Below are 19,567 nucleotides of genomic sequence, written 5' to 3'. Positions count from 1 at the left end.
GGCATAGGAGAGCACCTTGCGCCCAGCTGTCTTAAGAAAGCACTGTGGCAATAGTCTTGAGTTAATTGCAAAGTGGAGATTAGATACAACTCCACAGCTCCCTCCCAAAGGAATGTCATGCTTAGGAATTAACTTTACAGCAGCTGCACAGATGTGGCTGTAGGCAGGACCAGAACTTGGAGCCACGTGCAGTATGGCCAACATTGAAATACCTGTTTTGCATCTCATTGCTTATGCTGCTTTATGTAACAGCTTTCGTCAGACAAACATGAAGTGCTTCACAGACTCTTTATGCTCAGCACCAGCTAATCTAGATAGCTGCATTATTTGAGGGAACCTGGGAGACAACTCGTATTTTCTGCAGGAGTTCAGACAGAGGACATGTTTGATGATGACAGTGGAACAAACGCCCTTTCTGGTGTTGCCAGAGGAGCTTCAGCACCTACTTAGGATAGATAGCTTCATTATAAGGACCCCACAAGCTCAGAATGAGAACCAATCAGTTCAGCAGTGACTCACTTATCTGTGCTGTGAAGGTGTGAGACGACACCAGACCCATCAAAATGTCTGTTAAGGTGTGAGACGACACCAGACCCATCAAAATGTCTGTTCAGTCCAGTCAATTAAGTATTGAAATGTCATAAGCTTATGAAATTACTTCTCCTCTTATTTCTTTCTACTTTTTCTCCCTTTATGAATCAGTTGTCATTTTGGAGTAGCCTGCATTTTTCCTGTAATTCTAATCTAATTTTGTCCCATGGCCTCTTTCCCTTCACTTTTGCTTCCCAAGTTTGTTTTGACCTGTTATGCTTCAGCATATTTTTTTATTTTGTGTCTTGGGCCATAGCTTAACAGTGCAGTAAATCAGGCTTTAGGACTCCTATTTCTTGAACAAATATACTGCAGCAGCCACATGATGCAGAGCAAAGATCTCACACTGACTTCTTTTTATCCAGTCTTGCTCTTTTGATGTGTAACTGGCATGTTTATATTGCCACAGCTAGTGTGTGTCCTCCTGTGGTTGGTACAAAGCCTGCTCATCCCTATTTTGTGCTTCAGCTGAGTCAGCCAATGTGCAATCACACTCCTTTATGTGAGCAGACAGAATTTGTACTTCTGGGTGATCCACAAGTGGAGAGATGTAAGACCTACCCAAGTGCAAAACGTCACCACTCTTTTCACAGCAGAACTAGCTTGAGTTACCCATGCAGGAGTTGCATTGCTGCTGGTTATCTTTCCATAGGGGTAGAAATCCAGCTGTACTGGGATCCTGTCTCTTATGTCAGGTATAGATAGTCTTGGTCTTGCTTCTGTGTGCTCTGAGCTGTTTAGTCCAAAAACATATGGCAATGTCACAGAAGGACTGTGAGGAAAGGGGTATATCAGCAGGCATGAATGCACAGCATCCACTCTGCTGATGTCACACACACACATTGAGTGCAGGTCTAGCAAAATTTCAGTCCTCTGGTTGTGCTTAGGTGGACGTAACCTGTGAGCTGTAGGAAAATCCAGATACTTATATCAAATTTCTGTCCTAAGGCTGCATCTGAAGATGGTCATCTTGAGATAAAAGCACTTTTACCACAAGATGCGGTTTGTTACATATGAATAGCACATTGCTTCAAACTTAAACTGTAGAGAAGTGAAACCTTGAGAGAGCTTATCAAGTGAGCAGGAGATGGGAAGAAATACAATCGTATGACATAAGCTTTCTTTGTCTGCCCTTTACCAAAAAGATAGAGATTAACTTACCTCTTATAGACGGGAGCTAATTGAACTCCTAAATACTGGGAATTATACCACAGCCCTGAATGCAGGACTGGGTGTCCCTTGCCAGCTTTACTAGAGTTAGCAGACATTTTCAGAAACCCTTGGCAGCTCACCTGGTGGAGGTGTGCATAGCACAAAGTGTGAGTCCCCAGCTCGGTCTGGTGCCAGCTCTGGACCAAAATAGAGAGCATCCTTCACTTTCCCTTGGCTATGAGGGTGACCTCCAGTCCCAGCTCCCAGGCAGACCTACGTGGCACATCACACCTCTGCAGGTGAGTCAGTGTATTTCAGAGCAGTGTCAGTTTTTCCCTCCCACAGCCATCTCTGGAGTAACAGCTACCTGGATGAATCCGGTTGCTCCTGACAACAAAGGGCACCGTGTTTTCCTTGAAAGTCTATTTAGCCTTAGGTAAAATTACACTTTTTCCATGGAGTATGTGGGGGAAGAGATGATCATTTGAGGCTTTCTGCAGTGATTCACATTATTAAGCTAGCCTCAAGTTATTAGGATGGTAAGAGAGCAGTCTCCAAGGCTGCAGACTAATGTCTATGAGATTTGAGTTGGACTTGAAATTTTCTTTCTTCCTGTACCTGTTTGATGAATCTGCCATGTGTGCTGGCTTTGGTGGGTGGAAGTTATTATCAAAGAAAGACAGGCAGCTTTTAATTCCTGGGTGGAATAAGATCAACATGCCCTCAGTTTAGGGAAATACTTATACATATATTATAGAAAACAACAAAAGGTCTCACTGAGGAAAAAGCGTTTGAAGTGGTTTTGCTGTGCACTGGTACTGCTAAAGTTCTTTGGGCAGGTGAAGGTTTTTGTAGTTACTTTTTTTATTTGAATTGTTTTGCATCATGCAAGGTCAAAGACATATGTTAAATTTTAGTTAGTGATTAAACACACTTCAGTTCATCTTTAGTAATTATCCCAAAAGGACTTTGTATTTAATGACTTACATACCTGCTTGAATTCTGTCCTGAGCAGTGAATACCTTTTTTCTGGAAATGAAGTACAGGTACCTGATAGAAAGAGCTTTCAGGCAAGACTCATGCAGTTCAAAGAATTGGATGTTCCCTGAGTGGCAGCTGCCACCTTTGAACCAATCCAGAAGCATCTTCAGCAGGGAGGTGGGACTCTGAAAAGTCAAAAGAAGTGATGGAAATCAAATTACAGCATCTGAAATAGTCTGTGCTTGTAACTCTTACACTCTGAGCAGTACAAATGGAGGCTGTGTTCAAATGCTGCCCCCAGAAACTGGGAGACAAATTACAGCAGCAGAAAGTAACACTGGTAATAACAAAGTAAGAAAACAGCAAATTATGGCCACAACTTAAAGGCAGGATATCTCAGAGGACAAACTTGTGACTTGCCAGAAATGCTTCATTTTCCTTTTTAAAAAAATCCCTTTGTTCTCCTATTTCCACCACCAGCCTGACTTTGGTGATACTCCTCTGTAGATATCTGCAACACTGGAAGTCCTAATGCTTTATGAACCTAATGTTATATTTTCTACTGTAGTTCAGAACTTGGAGCTATCAGAAAGTTGTCCCATTTGACACAAAGTCTTCTTTCCATTGTCCCACTTCAGTTTGTTGCCAGCATGTTATCTTATTTTCGGGTCTGACATTTTTCTTGTAAAAAGAGAATGAACATACTTGACTGTAGCTGAAGTGACTATTCCAAACCTGTCTATACACCATGCCTGAGACTTCAAAACAGTCCGTAATACAACTGGGAAAGACTTTCTTCTTTTATAGCTCTTAATTACTAACTTTTAGTCTATTCAACAAGGTAGTTTTTGTTCTCTGTTACTCCTACCCAGCTCCAAAAGTAAACTGATGAGAGCAGGATTCACCTCAGCAAGTAAAACCAGTGATTCCCACCCCCAGCTGTGAAAGACAAAGGGCTATTCCTCACTCATCCTGAGGTTCCAAAGGGACTTGCTCAACTTATCTGTGTTATACCTGTTTGCAGGGGATGTTTGACTTTTTAATAGCATTGGGCTCTGATTCAGAGAGTGATTTTAGTGTTGAGGGATCATAGCAATAATTACATTTCTAATGACATTCCCTCTGAGGAGCCTCTGCCGCGACTGTGATGAGGAAGTATCAGTGATGGGTAGGTCATGGCTGATTCCTGTGTCCATGTGAGATTAATCTAGGCTCGAGATAATGGGACAACTGACCATTAATGGCTTAACGTCAAACCTCCCTCTCAGTGATTTCAGCACCTAAGTCCTGCCCATATTCTGGATATTCTAATGCATGTACTAAAGTGTGGGGTTTCATATTATCATGACATTTTATACTTTGATAATTGTATGGGAACAGCATAGCTCTGATTTGGACAAGCCCTGAAGGGTGTTTTATTTCCCCAGCCTCACAGATCACACCACAGATGACACACGTAGTGTCTGTTGGGTCAGGCTTTAGAGCATCATTTTTACAAACAGATCTCTTTCCATTGTTACAGACAAGGGTCACTCATAGTTTTGTCTTGTAACTCTCTTAAAATGTCCTCTTGGTGTTCTCTCATGGGCTTTTGGGGTGGTGATGGCACCAGCCGTGTCATACAGAGAGTATTTTTTATTATACTTCTGTGTCATATTAAAAGCTTAGAGATGCATACAGAGCTTTTTTCCTGCCAGCTTTAAAGCTGTCTTCAAGTGATGGTTTTTGGCATAGTATATGTTTAGACAGTATGGCACAGTGAGTACTGCAGGATTCCCATTTTTAGATTCTTTTTCTTCTGCTTGTATAGTCTCATTTTATTGAAAATATATACATATACTGAAAATATATGCACATCTTTTCATTTATACTTCTGCCACCCACCTTTAAAACTTGTTGATTAGGTATCAGGAAAATCGAACATGTTTACACCAAGTATTCCTAGGAGGATTTACATTCCTGCAGGTCGTGGACTCTGCAGAGGATTTTGTAGCTGTCAACCCTACATCATCTGTTTTTAGCTTTGCAGATAGCACAGGTGGGAAAAAGCCCTGAGAAGCTTGTTTGACAGAGATGAAGTAAACTGTAAGTACACTGATACACAGACTGCTATTTCTACCCTCTTTCTGGATATAAAAGAAAACCAGATGTGATATTGGTGAGAAGCAATATTTAGGCTGGTGATTACACATCTTTATCGTTTTTAAGAAAGTGTGAGTTTAGGTTGAATGAAATAGAATCTTACTAAGACAATATTAAATAGTAGCACAAGATAGAAATAAATGAAAATGAATGAGTAGAATAAACAGTGTAATATCCTAAATTGTTAACCTACATGTTTACAAATAATTGGAAATTAGATATGTAAAGAAGGTAAGATAAGACCAAGGAGGCATGGTTAAGAATTTGCTTGTTTAACTCTTTCAATGAAGGATGTTTTTGGACACCTTAACATCTGTTCCTGCCATCATTAGCTAAAGATGGGAGGCCAAAGCCTCAGTACGGGTTACATTCTTAACAAGAAAGAAATTCTATTTCTTCATTTCTGTTAAAAGAAATTTTCAATATCTTCATATCATTTCAGTGCTGATAGGTGCAAGTGAATCTGTTAAAAATTGTAATTTTATTTGGGCCAGATGTATTCTGATGCCAGCAGAAATCTCTCATCAAATTCTCTGGCTTCTTGTGCCCTCATCAGATCCTGCCCACAAAGATCTATTTGCAGGTTTGGATGTTTCTTTTCTCCCCCTCCCCCCTGTTATTTTGAGGATTGAGAATTTTGACCATATAAGAATGGTGGAAATTAACTCCATGATGCTTTGGGAGGACTTCTGTTCATTCTAAAAATTTGAAATATTTCTTAAACTAAGTAGAAAAGAGATGTCAACACCACCTTGAGAGATTTTGTTCAGGGAGGAGCTCTTCTGCAGTGAAAGATGCAAGACTGAAGAGAGATGCTTAATCCCATGAAAGGTGGAGGAAGAGATTGTGCTTCTCCCAGATACCTGTCACAAGGCTGCAATCCTGGCTTCAGGGGCAGAACTTTCAGGAACTGCAAAAAACCAGCATAATTTTAGGGAGGGACATGAGACTGGGAGTTTGCTGAAGTCCACCTAATTCCCAGAGTACTTGTGAGTAATATTGATGCTGCCTTGAAGCCCTTTCTGGTTATTGTTCGGTGTTAGAGATATATGATTTCCCAATCTGTCTGACTTTTATGGGACCATTTTTGGGGTGATTTTCCTCTATTACACAGTGCCATTGCTATTGCCCATGTTGTCTTTTTCTGGTTCAGTTTCTTCAGATGGTGATTCTTGTGCTAAGTAATGGTGCCTCTGATTTCATGATGTGTTTGTTGTGTGACTCACAATTGTTTAATCCATGAGATTTATCAGTCCTTTTTCTATGGGGTTTAATTTTATGTCAGAAAACATTATGCCTTCAAAGACATACAGTTCTGATAGTCAAAAGCCAAAAGTATTGATTTGCAATTGGCAGGAGGGTGTGTTTGCTTCAACTAGCAGTGCTTCTAAAGAATAATTCCATTTGCTTTATGCCAAAGAATTCCTGTGTCCACTTTCAAACCACCTTCATGTTGACTGCATGAGATAGTGTTTATGCCAAACAGTCTCCTGCACATTTTCAAAGCTTTTCATTGTGTTTGCACTGAAATTTTCCTCCTAAATCCCACAGCAGTTTTAGGGCTCCATGTGATGTTTTTTGTAAAGACATTCACTTCAATTGAATCATAATTGGAAGGGACCTTTAAGACCGTCTTGTTCCAGCTCCCTGCCAAGGGCGGGAACACTGTCCACTAGTCCAGGTTGCTCAGAGCTCCATCTAGCCTGGCCTTAAACACTTGGCAGGGATGGGGCATCAACAGAGGCAACCTGTTTCGGTACCTCACCACCTTCACAGGGAAGAATTTCTTCCTAATATCTAATCTAAACCTACCGTTTTCAGTTTAGAGTCATTATGCCTTGTCCTTGTAAAATGTCCTACATGTCCTTGTAAAAAGTTCCTCTTCAGCTCTCTTATAGACCCTTCAGAAGTTTCTATAAGGTCACCCCAGAGCCTTCTCTTCTCTAGGCTGAAAAATCCCGATTCTCTCAGCCTTCTGCTGTAGGATTGATGCTCAATCCATTTAATCATCTCGGTGGCCTCCTCTGGACTCGTTCCAACAGCTCCTGTGCTGGAGAACCCAGAGCTGGAGGCAGAACTGCAGGTGGGGTCTCTCCAGGGTGGAGTAGAGTGGCAGAATCTCCCTTGACCTGCTGCCCACTTTCTGTCACCAAAGGGCTGCGTTCTGGTCGCGAGGGGTAGTTTGCATGGGGATAGGTATGTGTGAACTTCTTAGGCTGTGAAGAGGAATAAAATCTGGACTATGGCTCTGAGTAATCTGGTTGTTTTAATCACTATGTGTGGGTCTCTGAATCATCTGTATTGTAAGATAATATGATCTCTTTGGTATTCAGCAATGATTTTTTAAAAATTACCATATATATTATACAGAGCTAATATATTAAGAGATACCTTAAGGGTAATTATCAAGTGTGTAATTTCATCTGTAGGTTCTTATAATGATGGTTAATGTCATAAATGCCTTTTAATGAAATTATAGGCTTGTAATCCTGCCCAGCTATCCTTTGTGTCTCAAATAATTAATAAGACCAAGCTTTGGTGTTGTCTCAGTGTCACAAAGCATCATGTAAACTTCCGTACTGATGGTAGATGGTTAGTCTCCCACCAGAATAAGAATAAGGTTAAGGCTGGGAAGCTTGAGTATATGTTGCCTTATCTGTAAAGGCAGCTGGATGAGCTTGTTAACAAAAGTACTTCTAACAGAATATATATGCTCATAAAAAATGGCCATTGATCTAGTGTCTTATTATAGTACTACAGGCAGTATTGTAAGGGAGTGAAGAGGCAAGGGCATTTCAGCACTTGGAATAAAAAATTGTTTTTCATCTGAGGGCAGTGAAAATTTGCATCCTACTTAAAACCATTTGGAGATGGACAAGAACCTTTATCTTGAATTGAAGACACTTGCTTGGAACATTACAGAGCTGGGATTGTTTCCCAGTCTGGCGTAATTTCTGTGGGGCTTTGGCTTAATTGATAATTGATTATGGTCAGCAGATTTCCTGTATGAAAAATAAGGGCCACAATATTTCTTTTCTTTGTCTCACATTTCTAGATTTAAAACTTGCTGAAGCAAAGGAGTTATCTATGTGCTATTTTGTTGGGGTTTTTTCCCTTTGGGAATTGAATCTTGTAGAATCATTCACACTGGAGTAACCGAAGGCCATCTAATCCCACTTCCTGCTCAGAGTAATGGCAGTGTTTAACTTCTGCCCTCTAGGCCATTTTCTCATTATGAATACTTGTAAGTGAACCAGACATTTCACATGTCACCAGTGAAAGGTATTTCCCAAAAATCATGTAAGATTCACTGAATTTTTTTACTGTTCTTATTCCTTCAGGGAATGATGTACCTGGAAGAGAGGAGACTTGTCCACCGGGACTTGGCAGCCCGTAACGTCTTGGTGAAATCACCAAACCACGTGAAAATCACTGACTTCGGCTTGGCCAGGCTTTTGGAGGGGGATGAAAAGGAGTATAATGCTGATGGAGGGAAAGTGAGTACTGAACATGTCTGGAAGTAAATTTATCATGCTGTGACAAACCTCCTGAAGTTACTCTTTAGGGCAGTGTATCCCTATGGGACTATTATCTGTGTAAGAAAGTCTGTCAGTGACTTAGCAAAATCCTGTGACAGCACACATAAAAGCTGTTCATTCTTTGTTCATTGAGCTTCTCCAGGTGCTGAAATACAATTGCATGAACAGTTTTCACACTCAGATTTTGTTCGTATGTTCCATTTTGCATCTTGTTCTGAAGAGTTCGGTTCATTGAGTGATGGATATTCTAGGGCATTCCTGCTGAGCCCGTTTCTCTGGTCAGTGTGCACCTCAATAACTTGCAGTCCCATTTTCCCAGACAAGTAATTTTCCAGGAAGCAAAAGGGAAGGCCACAGAACATATTTCTATTTGTATCATAAGAGAGTTTACCTCTTCCATCACACTGAAAGAGACTGTGTGTATGCTGTCTGGCATCCATGTCTCCAACACCATGCTGAATGCCAGGCCACTAAAAGCCAGCTTAAGGATAATTTTGAAAACAGAAATTTGCCCCTATTACTTTCCAGCATACCACACCACATCCATATAGTTCCTCACCTCATTTCTACTGCCTTCAGATTAATGCATTATAAAATTCAGAGGGCTATAAGTGCATACGGCTGCTGGCTGCTCCCTAAACATCTTCAAATTTCATATTTCAATGTCACAGAATCCCAAGGGATTCTGCCTCTCCTGTCATTCCTTTTCCTGGATGTTCAGTTTCCTTTCTGTCTACTTGCTGTGTTTTGCTGTGCTCACTTATGCCCTTGTCTGGGACAAACAGCTGTTGCCAGTGTGTGCTGTTCTCTGAGATGGGCTACTGCCTTGTTTGTGTGGTTGCTGCCCTTGGCATGTGCTGCATGGATCACACCAGCAGTTCAGTCACTGAGGTGAAGAGCTTGAGAGGAGTCACTGGTGCCTTCCCATTTCCCCATGGAAAGAGACCTCCTGGCAGGGAAGGTGGAGTTTTCCCTGATTCCTTCAGTTCTCTAATCCTGTTTTCAGAAACCCCTATGCTTCTTCCTTCCATCAGCCAGCGAATGACAGAAAATGAGTTGGTCTTTGCAAACCAGCTGTTCCCTGGCAGCTGTATCTTGGACTTGTGAGGCCAGTCACACTGCTGAGAGCTCTGGAGCAGCATTTACATGTCAGATGTATCACTTCATTCCAGAGAAGTATTCTCTGAAATCCAGAAGACACAGGCAGCTTCAAGTTGTATTGAGAGCATGCTAAGGGAGGTTCAGACTGAGCAATCAGGTGGTTGATTAGGTTGCCCACAAAGGTCATGCAGTTTCCATCCTTGAAGGTTTTCAAGTCCAGAGTGGATAAAACCCTGAGTAACTTGGCCTGATCTAGTAGTTGAACCTGCTGTGAGCCTGAGGTGGGGCTAGAGGTGTCCTGAGATTGCTTCCGATCTGAGTTACTTCATGATGACCAAGGCAGCCTTTGCTCCTTCGACAGTTGTTCATATTTGGAACAACCCAACCATATTTAATGGGAATGAAAGCGATGCACTTCTGCAGCGTTTAGTGGAGGAGGATGAACTGCCTTCGCAAGAGCTAAGCCAGCCTTATTACAGGGTGCTATTTTTGCCATAACTCTATGGGTTATGCTCATTAGTCAACTCCATGGAAGGTATTTTTGTAAGGGTTTGAATGAAGACACATCCTCTGCTTTTACACCCACTATCTGTTCATATTCTCTCTGCAGTTAAATATCTCTTTAGTTTATTCCAGTACCTCATCCATAGTTCCCAATTAGAGGTGACCCATACCAGTCTCTGCCAGGTAAAAATCTGCTAAGTGTGCGTCCATTAGATATTCATGGACTGAGCTGGGCCCATCAGGCCAGCTCAAGAATAGAAAACCATGAATCCCATTGTAACACAAACTCAGGAGGGTGGACCCTTATGCCAAATTGAGGTTTGGTTTGCCTTCACACTCTTCTCTGTTGAAAGAGATGAGCTCCCCTGAGGGTGATTCACAGCCAGAGGTAACTTTTGACTTAGTTTTGGGAGCAACTTTTCTCCCTGCAGTACTGATAAGAGAAGTGGGACAACTAAATTCCTAACAAATATTAGGAGTTAGAAATTAAGCACTGTAAGTTCTCCCCATTGCCTGTTTACCCTGATGATGGGGACTATGAAGTATTATGGATGCTGCATTATTAACTTGCCTCATTAGGGAGCAGTTGAAATAGCAGCGTCTAGTGTTGCAAACTGCTGAGGCAAAAGAGCTTTTGCATTCCACCTTCTCTGCTGCACTTCTCATTTAGGGGAACTGGATGAAGTGGTTTGTCCCATCTTTACACAGGTTTGATGAAAACATGAGTTTTTCCACTACATCTGAATCAATAAAATTGAGAAATTCTGCAGGTAATCGGTTCATGTTTCTCACCTCCACGTGTTTTATGAGGCAAAGCCCCATTCCAGAGGGCAGAAACAGCCATTTCCTCTGCTGGGTTGTGCTGCTTTTTTTCAAGCTTGCAGTTGAAAAAGGTAACGGGAAGGAAGCTGATGTCTTAAAACAGAATTTGTCTGTATGGTTTTAATAATGTATTTCTAAGGGTACATTTCTCTTGTCTTTCCCTAGATGCCGATTAAGTGGATGGCTCTGGAGTGCATACACTACAGGAAATTTACCCATCAGAGTGATGTTTGGAGCTATGGTAAATCTTCATGTGATTAAATTAAAAATTTGTGTCTTTTAAAGAATTAACCCAAGTTGTGTTACTATGTTAAAGACATCCTCTTTTCCTAAAAGAGTTAAATCCAGAGGGGGTTGCTTTTCCTTATTTTTTGTTTCTTTTTTTTTTAAAAGTGTAACTAGGCAGCAGTTGTTACAGTCTCCTGTGTTACTTCCCTGCTAACTAAAATATATTATCACAGTGTTTCCTGCTGGGATGAGTGCTGTAAGGTCTGGTCTGGTAGCCATTTACCTGATGGTTATGACAGAAGAAGGCCTCTTTCAGCTTAGGCACAGATTCATAAAAATATGGCTGCAGGTCACAATTTTCAGCAGTCTTTGAAAATCTCAACTCTAAAAACCATGAATGTCAAAAGGCATTTTCAGACTTATGGGACTTTCTGTATCTGCAGTCAGATAGAAGAGAATTTGTCACAATACAGAGCAAATATGGCTAGAGAAAGAAAAAGAAGAGACAAGCTCTCCAAACTAACTAGAAAAAGCATCCATTTAATTTCAGAGATAACTTGAAAATTGGTGAGCTACCCACACACAAAAAATAAATTGTATTTGAGAAATTAGAAGTTTGTTTAGTGTTGTTAATTGTTATCCAAATGAGCTGTTGTACCACATCTGCTGAGACGTCTGCCTGTTTATCTAGTATAGCTGTTGCTAATAAGATCATGTATACCTTTATAAATGGCAATTTTCAGCAGTATCTAGGGCTATGGTGTCCTATTTACATTTCCTGTTGCCATATCATTTTGAACCAAAAGGGTGTACGATTCTAGTCATTACTCACTTTTACCTGTGGGTAGCAGCAAAAGACACTGTTTGCTGTGACTGGTTAGCTGCCCTCTTCTAGTCAGCTGAGAAAAACCTGTGAGAGTTAAACTGATCTTGTAAAGCTGCTCTTTCTCTTCAAATTCTGTATCCCCTGTATCACTTAGGAAAAAATATACCTTCATTTATGAAATTCATTTTAAATGCAGGAAGCCCAGAACATCTATAATCAGAAAGGACAAGACCATAAACAGTTGACAAGTAATAGTTATTGAATATCAACAAGGAGGTGAATGAGTGTGAAATAAATATGTGTTTTATTCATATGGTAATTTTGCCCATCACCTTTCACATTAGCTTGACAGCTGGCAAAATATGGTAATAACCTGGAAGTGTGTTTAAAATGACCAAATAAAAACTTTAAAAAATTGGTGCGAGAGTAGGATTTTCAATATTTAAGATTTTGTTTGGGGACAAATTTTGTTACTTATGATATATGATCTTTATTTCCAACTCCAAAGCCAAAACAAATCCTATGGCTTTTTAAAAAGAGAATCTTGGGTTTGTAGCACAGCACTATCATAAACTCAAATAAATAAGGTGATTTAAGGAAAAAAATAATAGAAGTGCCTGTGAATGACTTACAAGGCAAAGACAATGGTCTAATGTTACTCAATGCTGTACTTTTGTGGGAAAATGATGCTCTAAGTTAGGGAACGTCTGCACTTTTTCCCTTTAAAATAATAAAGTACATCAGCCATTCATTTCCCTTTTCAATGTGATAAAAGAGTGTGATGTATTCTTCTGTTATTGCATCCATTTACTGTACCACTGTTCATCCCAGGCCTTTCTCTTGTACCTCACAACTGTCATGCTGCTTTTTACACCAGTAAAAATGAGGGAAGTTTCTTTCGAAGATTAACATGTAGTGCTGTTTTGCCATTTTCCAGAGTTTTCTAAGTGGCAGATTGTCGTGGTTTAAGCCCAGATGGCAACTAAGCACCACGTAGTTGCTCACTTGACACTTCATTTCCCCGCCAGACCAAACTTCAGTGTTTTTACAGGCACTGGCAAAGAAGAAGGGATTGCGGTCCAGAACTGGGCCAGAGCACTGTGCTGTAAGGGAAACTGAGTAGCATGACCTCAAATACTGACACTCTTTTTTTCTGTCTAGGAGTCACTATCTGGGAGCTTATGACCTTTGGTGGGAAGCCATACGATGGAATCCCGACTCGAGAGATCCCCGATCTCTTGGAGAAGGGAGAGCGGTTGCCTCAGCCTCCAATCTGCACTATTGATGTCTATATGGTGATGGTGAAGTGTGAGTAATTGTCACGTTTAACATCCCTGTGCTCACTGCTAGAGGGACACTGGTTTAGAACGTTTGTATCTGCAGCGTCTGAGAGTGTTGGGGAATAGGACAGGTTGTTTCAAAACGAAAGCTTCCCAAGATACTGTAAATTCCATTTAAATACTATATGCTCATCTTTTGCAATTGCAAATGATACAAATTTAGCTGTGAAGGGCTGAGTTAGTTCAGCTTCTTATTACTGTCAGATGGTATCTCATATTCTTGCTGTGAAGTCAAAATTGTATGATTGTTATTGTATACCCTTGTCATTTGCATGACAATTAATTTTGATGTTAAAAAAGATAGTATTATACGTCATTATGGTACCTGGATACCCAGCCAGTGAAGGTTGTAAGGAGGAATGCTGGTTCCAAATATTGAGGAAAGAAATCACAAAGGTTTATTGTTAGTAACAAGAATTATTATTGCAATAGTAATAATAAAAAGTAAAATTAATAGAAGAAATACTACAGAGAGGATTACTTTTTTATCATTCTTAGTCCAGTACAAAAATTTATGAATATTTTTACTTTAGCAAAAAAGAAAAACCATCTGCACATGATTTCTTCCTACTCTTTTATCTCCAAGATACCCCCACCAGTGACAGTATCCTCCAAGGTTATGCTTCTAATTTAAAAAGAATTAGAAATATCTCTCTGATGTTTCTGGCTTAATTTAAGTAAGATTAACATACAGACACCTCATCCATCTTATATACTCCTTTCCCTTTTTCATTGTACACAAAAGCAGTGAAAAAAAAAAAGAAAAGAAAACTACAAGAGGTAAATAAAGTATTTTCTGAAAAGAGTTGTACTGTGCATTCAGGTGTGGAAGTTGTCTGAACAGTGCAAGGGGTCCATGTTGATTGAGTGCAAAAATGTCCCATCTGGTAAGATTTCTAATAAGCATGAAGCGAATGTCAGTGGACAGAAGGAAGCTCTAGAAGAGGTGGTAATTTGGGAGATGAAAGGTTACAGCTTAATGCACAGACTGTAATGTTTGTGTGAAATTCTTTATAAGTTTAGTAGCTTTCTTTTTCCTGTGTTGGTCACTTCTTTGGCTCAATCACACTTAGGAGATAAGGCCTGCTTCCATTAGCACGCCTGGAAAGAGAGAACATGCTCTTGGGAAGCTGCTGATAGGATCTTCCATTAGAAAAAGCTGACAGAGAGAAACTACTTGCTGGTGGTGACTACCTATATTACCTGCTTGTTTTGCAAAAGTTATTAGCAAGGATTGAGAATTGTTGTTCCTAATGAATGTTTCTTGGAGAGTGAAGGACAAAGGAATCACCCTTTATTCATTTTTTTTTTCATTCTTCATTATTAGAATAATATCTAGTGCCTCATGTGAGGGCTGTGCTTATGATGCAGATAGGTGAAAGGCAGATGCCAGGTCAGTCATTCTGTAAATCTGCTGAACAACTCTTTAATCCAAGTCACTGTGGGACAGTAGGTCAGTTAAAGTAAAACTGTATTTAGTAGTAACTTTGTAGTAAATCCACTAGAGTCTGATGAGATCAGATTCATTGTATTAGAGGTTGGACACATCCTTAACAAAAGATAGTCAGTACTGACATCTAAATGGGCAAGACAGAGAAAATTGCAAGGAGTTGTTGCTGTCTCTGGGACAGAGAGGAGCTCAGCAAAGTGAGAAAAAAATCCATGCAGTAAGGAACAATCTAGTCTTGCCAAACGTAGGTGTTTTCCACTTTATGCATCACAGAATTCTAAGCTTTCCATTCTTCTGGGCTCTTTATTGTATCTTTTCTTTAGGCTAGAGCTATCAAGGACTTCAAACTTGTGCATTTTTAAAAACTGAATGATTTCTTCCCTTGATGGTTAACTCTTTCCTTTGTCATCTGTCATCTGTCCCCAGGCTGGATGATTGATGCTGACAGTCGGCCAAAATTCAAGGAGCTGGCTGCTGAATTCTCTAGAATGGCTCGAGACCCTCAGAGATACCTAGTAATTCAGGTAAGCAAGTCTACAACATCACAGGGGGCCAAAAAAATATTCTGTCTGTAAAACCTGACTGTTAGGGGGATTGCCTTTGAATCTTTTGAAGTTCGAGGTGTTCTTGAACTTTAGGCAAGCAGCAACCACAGTATTATACAAGCATGAAGTAGAATAGCCAGTGTCAGTATCTCAAAAACAATAATACTAATAATACAGTAGTCTGAAATTCACTTCCTAAGCTTGTATTATTAGCACATATACAAGATTTGGCTTTGCAGGCTGCCTAGTACTTTGCATTTTCTCATGAAACTGGGGACAAGTTTTCTCCATTGATGGACAGCGAGTCTGCTTTTAGTCCAAGGACTTGCGTGGCTCTACAGTTGATCAGGTTGCATCTTGGAGGATTATCCTGATGAGACTTTTCCCTGCACTGCTGAGATCACAAGAAAGTTTCTTTTCATAGCCTAAACATAAAGGTTTCTCAGAAGACAGGGCGTTCTGTCACACTGGTACCTCTAATGCTAGACAGAAGCTTCCCTCTCTGTTCTCCTTAGGTTGTGTAGACTCTGTAGGCTTCACATCTTTGTGACAGAGCCACACCAGCATGGTTCATCCCGTGGAACTGCACTGTGCCAGCAGTATCTCTTGAGTACATCACAGTGGAGCTGTGTGTGGCTGAGTACAGGTGTGCGACCTTTCATACATTCTGAGGGAGCCTAGAGTTGTGCGTATGTTTTTGACAGCTCAGACTCAAGCCACAGAAAGTGCATCTGATTGGTAAGGTCCTTAGGTGGTCCCAGTGTGTGTGAACAATTCAAATGAAAATGAAAACTTAAGAGAAGTAAGGTGATGGTGAAACACCAGAGACCAGAGCATGGGAATGGTTAGATCCAAGTAATGATACCCTGGTGCTATATCTTATGCCGTGGAGTACAGGGCAGAGGTACACCCAGCTGGTCCTCAGTTTCAAACTGATGTAAGATTTCCTAGTGAAGAGCCTCCAGAAGCACAGTCACTGCCACTTCAGGTCTCCTGAGTGCCTCTGAGTGTAGTGCCAGTCTCACCGTATGGTGTTTCATTTCACTGTGTAGACGCGCCAGACAACTCATGGTGTGTTCCTGCACAGTGGGAACGCACGCTGCTCTCCCATCTTCAGCAGAAGTAAAATACAGTTGGAAAGTAAAACACTAGTCAGGATTTGTGGTGCTGAGTGTGGAATTTCCTTAGCAGTACTCCATGCTGTGATAACTTGTAAGTTCAGCAGATACAAGTGATTCTGGAAAAATCAATCTCATTAAATGACTTCATTAGATAGGACATTTCCGTATTCCAAATACCTCTTCCCTCCTTTTCTACCCCTGCTTTTTCCTCCCCCGTTGCATTGTCTGGTGGGTGTTTTATCCTGTGAGGCTCCTCTCCAGTGCTCCTTGCACACAATATAGGCTCTGAGCTTCTGGAGGAGAAACCAGGGTAACTCCATTTTATTGATATCTCTGCCATCATGACTCCCCATTCCTCCCATCAAGAATGTCAAGCTTCCTATTGAGCTTTTAAAATTTCTCTGGATGTACCCTACAGCACATCCATCATTCCCTGCTTTATTCCACATGTAGCATAATAGTTCTTGAGGAGTGGGAGATAATTCTTTAACCATGCAGTGAAGTCTATGGTTTCTTATGTGTTCGGCCATGGGCTGCCTTTGTGATGTTTTGTGGCACCAAGCAAAGTGCATCCCAGATTTACCTCTCCAGCTTGTAGGTGGTGTTTCAATACAAACACATATTGCTGTTGTTGTCTAGTTTGATTTTTATTGGTTTTAGCTCCGTTATATTTTGCAGAACTTTCCATATGGATGGAGCAAAATTTATCCTCTAAATCCGTAAAAATACAAATTAAAATAAACACCCAGATGCAACAGTTCCCATCTGTCCCTATTTCAGCCTAAATAGCTGAGATATTTCACAGAATCACAGAATACGCTGAGTTGGAAGGGATCTACAAGGATCACCAAGTCCAACTCTTAGCCGTGTACAGGACCATCCCCAAGTCACACCATGTGCCAAAGAGTGTCATCCAAATGCTTCTTGAACTCTGTCAGACTTGGTGCTGTGACCACTTCCCAGGGGAGCCTGTTCAGTGCCCAATTGAGTGAAGCACCTCTTCCTAATATCCAACCTAGACCTCCCCTGACACAATTTCAGGCCATTCCCTCAGGTCCTGTCACTGGTCATCACAGAGCAGAGATCAGTGCCTGCCCCTCCTCTTCCCCTCACAAGGAAGTTGTAACTGCAATGAGGTCTCCCCTCAGTCTCCTCTTCTCCAGGCTGAACAGACCAAGTGCCCTCAGCCACTCCTCATACAGCTTCCCCTCAAGACTCTTCACCATCTTCGTTGCCCTCCTTTGGACACTCTCTATTAGCTTGTATATCTTATCTGTACTTACTTCACAAATATGTCAGCACTTAGGTCAGAAACTGAACTTATATGGGAAAAAGAGAGAAGAAAGAATAAAAGCTCAATCACAAGAATGCCAAAATAGCTTTGCTTGATTTATGCAGTTATTCCCTTTCTGTCATCATATTCCAGTAAAAAAAAAATAAATCAACAAATGATGTGGATATGGTGCTTTAGAACAAATAAAACAGCATTTGTGGTCCCTGCAGCCTGTCTGCCAGGGCATGAAAGAGGCTGAAGGAAAGGCTGTTTGGGAAATTAATCCATCTGTTGACATTTTTCCTCTCTCAATACGATCTATTTAGGGAGATGATCGTATGAAGCTCCCAAGTCCTAATGATAGCAAGTTCTTCCAAAACCTTCTTGATGAGGAAGACCTGGAAGACATGATGGATGCTGAAGAGTATCTTGTTCCTCAAGCTTTCAACATCCCTCCTCCCATCTACACCTCCAGGACAAGAATTGATTCCAACAGGGTAAGAGCGAGCTCTGGCATAAAATATTTGCTAGTATAAAAGCACAAGTAAAGATTTGAGTTACAACAATCAAACACAAGCCAGCGCTGCTTTGCGAATTACAAGCTCCCATTGTAAGGAGAATGGCTATAAAAATGTTGTCATTGGGTTCCCTGTTCATTGTGCCTCAGTGAATCCTAAATTAATAGCTCAGCCTTGAGTGAACAAAGGCTTGACTTGGGCTGCCTCTCCTGAAAGCACAGCTGAGGCTCGTGAAGTCAAGCAGTGTTGTTTCTCCACTGCAACTGGCCAGGAAGTGCACAGCCCTCATGCTCCCATCCCTGTAATCCTGTTGTCTTGGCAGGGTTGACACTGATGTAACTGGGGGCAGCTGGAATATATAGATAATGCTGCTTTTGTGTCTGGAGCCAGATTTCAGACCCAGCCCCTTTTCCCGTTTGTATGTGATGCTTTCATGGCCCTCCTTCACCAGTGTGTGTTTCTGCTGAGCATGTCACAGATATCAGCGTGCTGGTCTTCGTAACATCCCTCTCAGGGGAGGAAATGCTGTTCGTTTTGCAGAGGGAGCTGAGGCACAGTGAGTGTTCAAATGGAATTTAGCTCAAATAACTAACCATCTAAGGGATATAATCTAAGCTCTTCATCTAGCCTTCATTTCATGTCATTGGAGTAGCATGGGTACATCCAGTGGGTGATTATTTCTGCCTGCCTTGAACATTTACAGTTGCAAAGTAACTTTCTAGGGGTGTCTTTCTCTATCCACTAACTACTGACAGCTGCAGAGCAGTCTCAGACCTGGTGTGTGATCTCTGGTGAGTTGGATCCTGTCCTACATGCCTCTGGGCCTCAGTGCCACAGGAGCCCTGCTCCAGATGGGGAGCCGAGATCAGGTCTCTGAAATTCATTTTCACTCCTTAACAGTCTGCCCACAGCTCTTCCTCTGCCTGTTTCTGTGCTTGGCTCCATCCTTTTAACAGTTTAGGTGCCACCCCTCCTCACAAAACTAAGAGATGGTGAAATGCATTACTAATGTGAGGGCATTCACGTGGGCATCAGGTGTATCTAGTAATTAGGGACTTGTTTTCTCTCCAGGCTCCTTTCAGTGGAAAATCACAGTTTAAATACTAAATCTTTGTAGTATCTTTGAAATGTTGGTGTTTATTCCTCATGGTTTAGAAACCCTTTGGACCTCCTTACATAGTTCCAAATTCATACCCTGGTGTGAACTGATTACACCATGTGAGACAGGGAAGAGATGAGTGAAAGAGCCAAGAGTGTATAAGCTGAGTCAGTATTGAAGGTCCTTACCCTCTCCTGAGGAAATCAGTGTTATTCTGGAATAAGGAAGACAAAATCTGGTCTTAAATAATAGTCATTTCTTAAAGAAATTGCTACTGTTTTAAAGGTAAGGACACTAGAGAAGTCTGGATTTATGTTGCATTTCTTCTGTATCAC

At 41.1% G+C, this 19,567-nt stretch overlaps 1 protein-coding gene across 2 annotated transcripts in view; it reads left to right on the top strand.

The window, feature by feature from the left end:
* Positions 1-19,567, top strand: part of ERBB4 (erb-b2 receptor tyrosine kinase 4) — a 599,687-nt gene that overhangs the window by 554,830 nt on the left and 25,290 nt on the right. For both annotated transcript variants that reach the window (XM_027636902.1, XM_027636901.1), the window contains exons 21-25: positions 8,208-8,363; positions 10,998-11,073; positions 13,048-13,194; positions 15,103-15,200; positions 17,942-18,112. In XM_027636902.1, coding sequence (XP_027492703.1) covers positions 8,208-8,363; positions 10,998-11,073; positions 13,048-13,194; positions 15,103-15,200; positions 17,942-18,112 — 648 coding nt within the window. The remainder of the gene's footprint in view (positions 1-8,207; positions 8,364-10,997; positions 11,074-13,047; positions 13,195-15,102; positions 15,201-17,941; positions 18,113-19,567) is intronic.

The sequence above is a fragment of the Corapipo altera genome, unplaced genomic scaffold, assembly GCF_003945725.1.
Source record: "Corapipo altera isolate COAL_440 unplaced genomic scaffold, ASM394572v1 45, whole genome shotgun sequence".
Classification (NCBI taxonomy): Eukaryota; Metazoa; Chordata; class Aves; order Passeriformes; family Pipridae; genus Corapipo; species Corapipo altera.
Note: the sequence above shows the minus strand (reverse complement) of the source record. Positions and strands in the feature narration are given on the sequence as shown.